Here is an 8,963-nt window from a genome sequence, read left to right on the forward strand (position 1 = left end):
GAGTTAAGTTCTAAGTCTTTATAGATTTTATCAAGTCAAGTCAGAAGTCATTAAAATAATGACTCGTCTGACTCAAGTCCAAGTCATGTGACTCGAGTCCACACCTCTGATTTGCACAGAGTGAAATTTAGAATGAATCTATCATGCATTTGTAAAACATGTCCATGCCATGACGGGAGACGGGGTAAAGTGAGGACAAGACACTGAAAACAGAGAGGTTGTTTTATTTCCAGACAGGCCCCAGGTTTCTCATCACAGCAGTTAATCAACTGACTCTATCTCCAGATCTCTCTGTTCCTGATTTTCATTCTCATGGACTTTTTCTTCTGTGTGCTTCTCCTCTGACCCCAGGATGACCTCAGAGAGTTCATGTGATTGGTCTGTTCTCGTTTCTGTAGGTAAAACATGAGAGATTGTAAAAGGACCGGCGATTTCCTTCAGGAGGGCCTGCTCAGTCTTCAGTTTAGCCAGTTCCCGGGTCAGTGGAGTTGTGACCGTCTGTGCTCCAGCAGAAGAAGGAGTTGTGTTGCTCTGAGCTGGCTTCTCTTTCAGGTCTTCATTCTGTGTTTTCTCAGCGGTGGTAATGTCTGGTTGGACTCCCTGCACCTTCTCATGTAGGCTCTTTCGTTCTTCTTGCAGGGCCCTGCACAAACTCTCCAGCTTCTGGATTTTGATGGTGAGAAGCTCAAACTCCTTTTCTTTGATTGCTTTCTGCAAAGATAGTTAGCAACAAAGACATCAAGAGTTTTCTCTGGAGAACGGATTCAGTCTCTGACATTTGTGTGTGGAGGACTTTAAGAAAAAAACATCTTCTCACATCTGCCACCATGTCAATGAGGCTGTTGTTGCAGGAATCAAAGCGAGTCTTCCATGACAGACACTCTTTCTCCAGCTTTTTCATTTTCTTTGCCATCTAAAAAATAAATAAATAAAAACATGAAACATGCCTGACATACAGTATAATATAAAAAAAAGCTCCATCCAGGCAAGTAAATTAGAGAGTTTCATTAAAGGTCTCTGGGGATTTTCTCCTATTCTCATCATCTTTACTTCTGATGAGACTGGTTGAAAAGCAAATGTTCTCACTTTGTCCATGTCCTGTTTGAAGCTGCTGTAGACGCTGTTGCTCTTCGACACCGTGCCTTGGAATTCATCAAACTTCTTGGAGTACATGTCGAGCTGAGGAGAAGCAGTGACAAAAATATTTTACACACAAAGGGAGAGAAACGGGCCAGTGTTGCCCACAACAACGAGCCTTCCTACCTGGCTCCTCATATCGAGTTCTTGCTCCTTCAGGACCTTCAGCTGCAGCTTAGCCTCTGCTGTCTGTTTGAGCAGCTGTGGGATGTTGAAATATTTCAAATGTGTTCCATAAACAATCGTACCGGTGGACAAATTTGAACAAAATGGACTTACGAGCTCTTTTTCCAACTTGTGCTTCTCTTGGGCCTCCTGCAGGAGCACATTGGCCTGCTTGAGCTTGGTCTCCAGCAGCTTCTCCTTCAGGTCTCGGTGCTTGAAAACCTTCTCCAGGTTCTGGGAGATATTCAGGTGAATTTATGAGTTCACACGTGTCATTTCTTCCTCGGGGAGCTTTGGCTAAAGTAGTGCTTCTAATAGATGTAAGACCTGGGAGACGATTGCAAATAATTCATAGTCACAGACGTGTGTGGGATTTAACTTCCCATGATGGGGGGGGGGGGGGAAGAGAGAGAGAGAGAGAGAGAGAGAGAGAGAGAAAATAAACCGGCCTGTTTTTGCACTGGGTTTGGCCTGAAGCTGTGAGCTGTGTGTGCTAGGCTCCCTACCGCCTCCCGCTGGTCGTATTGTGTAATGAGCGACTTGAGTTTTTCTGCCAGGGCGCCGTTCTCCTGACAGAGCTTGGTGTTGCGGCTGCTGTGTTCCTCAATTTGGGCTTGGATGTCACTGAGCGTTCCCTGGAAATGAGTGGTAATCTCCTTCCTCTTGAGGTCGTCCTCTCTGCACCTCTGAAGGGTTTCCTCCTGCAAATAAAGGACCCAGATCAGAACTGAATACTTAGATTTCTGGAGCCTTTGTTGCCTTTTATGGGTTAGGGTTAGCTTATTCATCAGACCCAGTGGTGTTCATGGGGACTGAAGCCCGTTTCTTATGCAGCAGAATATTTCATTATGTGGGCCAAAGTCACAGAGATAAATGAACCCTTGAGTTTTTCTTCATTTTTTCAGCAAATTAAAGTATCTGCTTTTTTGCGCATTCAAGAAATAAAAAAGTTCTTGTAAATTTGCTATGATTAAAAAATGCATCGAATTCCCTGGATCAGATCGGTTAAATGTTTAATAGGTTTTATGTCTTGAAAATAAAATTTATCTATGGTCCGCACCAAGAACAAGACATGAGTCACAATTTTGTCAGCAATGTTTGCTGGATTTAGTCACGGTTTGTGATTGGTGCTCATAAATCTGCATGGTTCTGTTCATCAGAAGCGTGGAAGTTTAAAAGCAGGGAGGCATGGTATGACCCAACTGGGATTTGAACCTCAACCTCCTAGTCCCAGGGTGGACACTACCACCAGGCCACTGAGAAGAAGACTTTTGTATCTAAAAATTCCAAACTTTTTGTGGTGAAATCGTTTGGTTTTGCTCCTCAAATTATGTCCAAGAATGGGAACACAAATAAAAAATTACAACATTAAAATTTTAGAAAGTGTCGATCTGCATCAACAGCCTACTGGAGAGGCAAAATTCAGCATTAAAAATGAAGAGCCCACACGAAGTTCCTCCAAAGAGCTGCAGTCTGGACTTGTCTTGCTTAGGCTAAACTCTCCAGTACTACCACCATGATGGACAATAAAAATCAGTAGTACAAATCTATATTCATGCCTGAATTTATCAGTTTAATAAACAAAAAACAACTCTATCCTGATTATAACCCTTCAGAAAAGGGACATCAAGGGAGGCTGGTGATCATCTCTCACATCAAACCTGAAGAAAAGCAGCTATGTTGGTATTTCTTTTCCCAGTGATACAAATGATGGGAATAATAATCTCTGTGGGTTTCAGGCAAAAGCAATAGAATGACATCCTACGATTTATTATTGTTAAATGTCCATGTCACCACGGATCAGCCAGAAAAATGAGGGAATATTAGTAAATGTTTCAATATATTTACTAATTCTATCACTGACCTCTGACGGTGGGGTCAGAGGTCAGATCTCATTTGGAGTGAAACATCTGGTGCTGATGCAGCTTTAAAATTCATGATAGCGCGATGTATCTAACCTCTATGCCTCTAGTGTTCAGTGGAGGAAGTACCTTTAACGTCTTGTTGTGTCTTTGCAGCTCCCTGCAGAGCCCCTCCAGTTTGCTGCGAGCCAGCACGGCCCTGCTGTGCTCGCTCTGCAGCTGGTCCTTCTCCTTCACCACTTGGAATAACTTCTTCTGCAGAGTCTTCATCTGTTTCTGATCACTGCGATGCTCCTCCAACTGCAGAAACAAACAAACAAAACAAAAAAGGGGGGATGTTCTCACCTTTGCTTGGCACACTTTTTTATATTCTGATTTATTTTTGGCTTTACTACATCCACCCACCAGCTCAGCGTGCTTCTTGATGATCGCCTCCAGTTTCTGCTCTGGAGTGTCGAGTTTGTTCAGGCTCTGCATCAGCAGCATGGCCTCCTTTCCTGAGCACACAGAGAAACTCAAGTCAGATCTCAGCTGCTGGTGACTCCACACCAGGAGACTTCTAGGAACTGGGAGATTAACGTGTGATTACACGACCTCTGTCAGCCCACACTGAGAAATATCATCAATAGTGTTTGACCTGATGGAGGAACTTACACATGTCTCGGCTCTCCTAACACACCTATCAGTTTCACCGTAGCTCTGAATGCTGCTGACTGAGCTGAATCACTGTAGCTAAAATCAATGAAACACTCTGATGAGATTAAATGGAAAATAAATACAACACCTAGATTTTTGAGCATTTTTTTCTCCAGCTTCTGGTCCTTGCGGGCGTCTGACTCTTTGACAGCTGTGACCTCTGTGTCCTCTGGCTCAGCTGGATTCGGGGCTGCCTGGTAGGTGCTAATGATGTCCTCCAGCTGTTGGCCCAGGTCTTCTGTCAGGTCGATGTGGTGATCCTCGACCGGAGATGCCTCGGGACCGGTGGGGGCAGTGCTGCTCTCCTGACAAGCCTCCATTATTCTGAGCTAGTAGCAACACAAAGGAGACAGTTGCCTCTGCACGAGAGACCAAAAATAAATCATTTACAGACAGATCACGGCTGCTCTGTCTGTTATCTCACAACAAAAATGCTTTGATCACTTTTTCACATAAAAAAAAATCTGTTTTCATCGTTGAATTAAACATCATATCTGAGGTTTTATAGAAACAGTCTCCCCATTACAAACAAAAAACATGTTAGGATTTTTTAATATTAGTGTCACGATCTGCCCCTGCCCAACCTGACTGTGTTCCTCTCCTGCCGTGATTGCCCTTATTGTTCTCACCTGTCCCTCGTTTACCTGCCCATGTTTCCCTAATTAGCGGTCCATCATCTCCACCTCCTACACCGTGACAATTAGTTTGTGTAGCCACATCTGATTTATTTGTACAATTTAGGCCACTTTAAAAGTGGTTTACTGGAAAGAAAACCATAAAAGATCATAAAAGCGGGGGTTCCGCTTTTTGAAGTGTTTCTCTTAAAAGGCCAAAAGCAATGAATATCTTACATCCTCCATAAAGCCTTTTGGACAACATCAGTTAGGACGGGTGGACATTGTGTGGCTTTCACTCGTAGCATTCAGCTCCATCTCAAACTGGATGACTTCCTCGCAGAGCAAAGCTCACATGTTCTCTCACTGTACTGTTCACACTGTATGTGTGCTAGCAACACATCGGAGCTAAAATATGCTACAAATAGTCGTTTTTACGCAACATGTCAGACTTTCGATTTCTAAAACCTGTTGTGTTGTTACTGGTGGGTTTTTTTTCAGCATTTATTTGGAAAAATGAACATATTCAAACTATGTTATTAATGTGTGTTATCCTTCGGGCTTGCCATAGAAGGACAACATGGGGTTTATGGGGGTTTGAGAAGGAAGACAAAAGAAAGGAAGTAAAACAATGTTTTATTTGGCATAAAACACACTTTCTTGACAATCCTTGTCACTGTGTGTAGAGAAAAGTATAAAAATAAGTAATACAGCTTGAGTTGATACGAAAATAGCTGACGAGCCGTGTTGGTGCATGCGCTGTGTGAGCAGTTCTGGTACTTTTGGCTCGCAGCGCTGTTCCAACAGTGTGATAACCTCACGAGGGATGAGGAAAATATCAAACATGTTTGATATTTGTGCAATTACTGATTGGGAGCTGGTCGTGCGGTGCTAATCGCCTCTCGTAATCCCTGTATACTACTGGACACACAACACCAAACTCGCCTCAACCTCAAAGATTCTCACATGAGAACGCCTGGCTTTAAGAGGAACAGAAATTATCTCTGGTATGACAAACAAGCTGGTCTACCGTAGCCTTTTAAGCATTTAATTTCAGAAATGCTAAAGCAGCTAGTTTCTGCTGCAAACCACCAGAGTCTTATGTAGTTAATTCACACTAACTACTGTGAGGCTTTTGAGATATTCCTAATCAGTCTGTGACTTGCCCCACTGAGATCAGCATTTGTCCAGTCAGAACTCATCTCTGCTTCTCCAAACTGAGGTTGTTCAGTGCTATCCACAACAGCTACAGTATCCAAACCTGTGATGTTTAAGAGCAACAACGAGTACATTTACAGCCTGAATTTTTGTGTGTTTGATGCCTAAATTAGCAGCACTTAAATGATAAAGAAATCTTCAACTATGTAACCTGACATTAAAATCAACACCTTGAAATTCAGTCTAAAAACCTCATATCAAGTGTTTTTCCTCCATTTGAGCACCTTGCAGATCCTAACAAGATTTACAGAGAAAACTGGTTGGAGATTTCACATACATATTGTTGAGTGAAATCATAACAGATTAATCAGAATTAAGCAGATTCCACCACCAAGAAGCTTTTCTTATTTAAATATTCTATGCTGCTGAAGTTGTTTTTGTTTATTAGACTAAAAACATAACTTTGGTGCACATTTCTTTTGCAGAAACAGAAATACGCACCAAATAATGCTCTAGATGAAATATCTGAATGCCTTTTTTTTATATGAATTTCAATGTCTTTGCAGCAGCGAGGTGATAAACCCGAACAAAGCTTTCCTGGTGTAGTAAAGTCCATCATGCTTGTATCTGTGGAGTCGTACTCGCAGCCAGAGCCTGTTTAGATGCATATAATTAGCTTTCACAAGAAGAGCAAATGGCACCTGTTCCAGACCCACAAGCTATTTTAGGAACTTCTTAATATGGGCATGTTGTTTATTATTTAATTCTATTCCACTCTTTTTTTATGTCAGGGTCAGTGTTTCTTGAAAACATCTTTTTATTGTGGTTAAACTTCAAATAAAGACAAATATCTCTGATCTTTTAACGCTTTTATAAAGAAGTACATGTTAAAATGGAAATTTTACAGAGCTATGTGTAGGAAAACTCTTTTAACTATGCAGCGTTTCATTAGAGGTTAAAATGTTCCCTTTTCTCTCACCAGCAGACAATTTTAACTTCTGACAGCAAATGACGCAGGAAAGTCTCACTGCAATTAACAGCATCTCATCTTCAACAGACTTGGCAAACTCCAAACCGCCACTGGAGTCAGTCCCACGTTTGTTAGACGTGTGAGACAGATGTTAGGAAACCAAGAATTCTATGTTATTTGTGTGCAAATATCAGAAAAGAAGCAGGGTAAAGAGCAGGCAGGGTCTTACCAGGACTGAGGGCCAGATGGGGAACAGAAAGAGTGTGGAGGGGCTCGGACAGGCGGCCACCACTGATGCAACAGCTGTGATAAGAGCCCCTCAAAATAAACCAGGAGAGAGCAGCTCACTGCTCAGAGAGGGAGGACGCTCTGCAGCTCATCTCTGCTGCAAACCTCAGAGTAAAACTCGTTATTTGGTGTTGCACCTTTGCTACTTTAGATCAACGCAGTGCTGATTTAATTTTAAGCTTCGCTCCTATTAGTCATGAAAAGAGACTGAGCAGGAGAGAAGAGAAAACGCTGTTTCTCAGACTGGCCTGATAAGCCTTTCTTTCAGTTTTTTTTATTTTTTTACACAATCTGCTGATTTTGAGCTGACAGTTAAATTCTGAAAGCGGCTGAAAACTATCTACAAGGTGAACACTACTTTTGGAAGCACCCATTTTATTTTACCTCCACGCTGCAGCTGCAGTATTCAATTTTCGCCACCAGATGTAGCTATTACAAGTTTCACACTGGAGATATTTTTTTTCTGCCTCCCTAAAGACAGAAAGTGAATGATGGGCTCTAATTTAAACAGTTGTGAACCGCACAGGTGGAATGATAATGAGAGACCGATGTAGTTGGGGAGGGAGATAATCCAGCATCATTATCCAGCTCAGCACCATTGAAACTGAATATTACTCTCAATAATTATATTTCACGTTGTAAAAAGTAATAAACAGACCACAAAAAATTCTCCTCCTTCTGATTATATGAGATTAATATCTGTTGACAGGGCCCAATGTCTAATTTAATTCTTTGATGTAGGAATCCATTTTCTAAACGTGGGGAAATAAATATACCATATCTAAAATTGAAATCATCTTTTGGGGGGGGGGGGGGGGGGGGGGGGGCACCGGTGCATTTCCAGGAACCAAAAGTGAGCCTCATCACAGCTGTCTTATTTTCTGACATTTGGACATTTTACCTCAGATTACTTAACAGCAACGCACCTCTAACACTGACTGGCTTTTCTAATCCTTGTTTCACCATAGCAGGACATATGTGTGGGAGACTATTTTCATGTTCAGCCAGCATAACTTAGTGACTGATCAGAAATAATAATAAAAAATATGTTTTCAGAGTTAAGGTTATAAATCTGGCCACGTGCAAAGTAGCAGCTACGCTAGGGAGATGAGATTCTGCGCCGACGTCATATTTGCAAGTTTGCAACTTCTGCTTTGTAATTTTTTTATTTATGACTTTTTTAAGCAAATAAATCTCAAATTACGTGACAGACATAGTCAAAACACATAATTATTTATCATTTAAATTGAAGTAAAACATATTTGTGATTCAGTGCGTAAGCTAAAGCGGACCAGGAAATAACTTTGACAGCCCCGTTCACTTATGTTCAGTTTTTGTTTCAGTACCTATTTGTTAAAATTGTAATAACACAAAGCAAATCTGTGTTTATTATAATGTATTTTCCTACTAAATATTTGTAAATTTATAGTTTGAAAGGGATTTCCAGTTCGCTAGGCTAGGCTAGCTGTTAGCTGTGCCTGCTCCAAAACAACAACAATTTGTGGACATTTAGCTTCTTTTTTGTTATTTTAATTTCTATTGTTTGTGATGGTATCTGTTAATGACTGTAACGGTCACTCTACTTTTAAAAAGTGATTTTTATTTGCCGTTATTTGGAGTAAGTCAATGTCGTTCCACCACCAAAAGTGAAACTGCATAAATCCCAAACCATGAAAAAAGCTGCGACACATGACTGGGTTCGAAGTATATTGTTTTTAAAACAATTTTGAGTTTAATCTGAAAAAGTAGAGCACCAAACAATAAAGTCCTCATTGCAGAAAAGAGGCACTCTGTCCAGACTAGCCAGTTTCCAAGCAAATAGCTAAACAACAGTTTGGCTACTGAAGGTTTCCCCTCAAACACAAAACAAAAATAAATCTGAGAGGTAAAAATGATTTATCCTCTGTTTTACAGGGACTTTCCACAGACATGAGAGGCACAATGCAGTTCAGTGAATATGAGTAATACAAATAAAAAAATCTGAATACTTCTGTATGCAAAAGCAAACAAAAAGGCTTAAACTTCCCTTCACATTTAATCTGTGTTCTGCAGCTTCACTACGACAAATAAAAT

At 41.0% G+C, this 8,963-nt stretch overlaps 1 protein-coding gene across 1 annotated transcript; it reads right to left on the minus strand.

The window, feature by feature from the left end:
• Positions 1-204: 204 nt before the first annotated feature.
• Positions 205-6,954, minus strand: txlnbb (taxilin beta b). The gene is made up of 10 exons (XM_015969470.3): positions 6,832-6,954; positions 3,949-4,219; positions 3,570-3,661; positions 3,294-3,464; positions 1,809-2,003; positions 1,417-1,536; positions 1,264-1,338; positions 1,087-1,179; positions 818-913; positions 205-711 (listed from the first exon to the last, which is right to left on the minus strand). Exons 2-10 carry the CDS (start codon positions 4,178-4,180, stop codon positions 262-264), a joined length of 1,524 nt encoding a protein of 507 aa, XP_015824956.1. The 5' UTR covers positions 4,181-4,219; positions 6,832-6,954; the 3' UTR covers positions 205-261.
• Between the last annotated feature and the right edge of the window lie 2,009 nt (positions 6,955-8,963).

Source organism: Nothobranchius furzeri, chromosome 18, assembly GCF_043380555.1.
Source record: "Nothobranchius furzeri strain GRZ-AD chromosome 18, NfurGRZ-RIMD1, whole genome shotgun sequence".
Classification (NCBI taxonomy): Eukaryota; Metazoa; Chordata; class Actinopteri; order Cyprinodontiformes; family Nothobranchiidae; genus Nothobranchius; species Nothobranchius furzeri.

Excerpts from the sequence above, each read along its gene's own strand:
- txlnbb (XM_015969470.3), bottom strand. The coding sequence starts at position 4,180 with ATGGAGGCTTGTCAGGAGAGCAGCACTGCCCCCACCGGTCCCGAGGCA. Across the intron at positions 1,339-1,416 it reads ACAAGTTGGAAAAAGAGCTC|CTGCTCAAACAGACAGCAGA; the intron begins GTAAGTCCATTT and ends AACATCCCACAG. Across the intron at positions 1,180-1,263 it reads AACTCGATATGAGGAGCCAG|CTCGACATGTACTCCAAGAA; the intron begins GTAGGAAGGCTC and ends GCTTCTCCTCAG.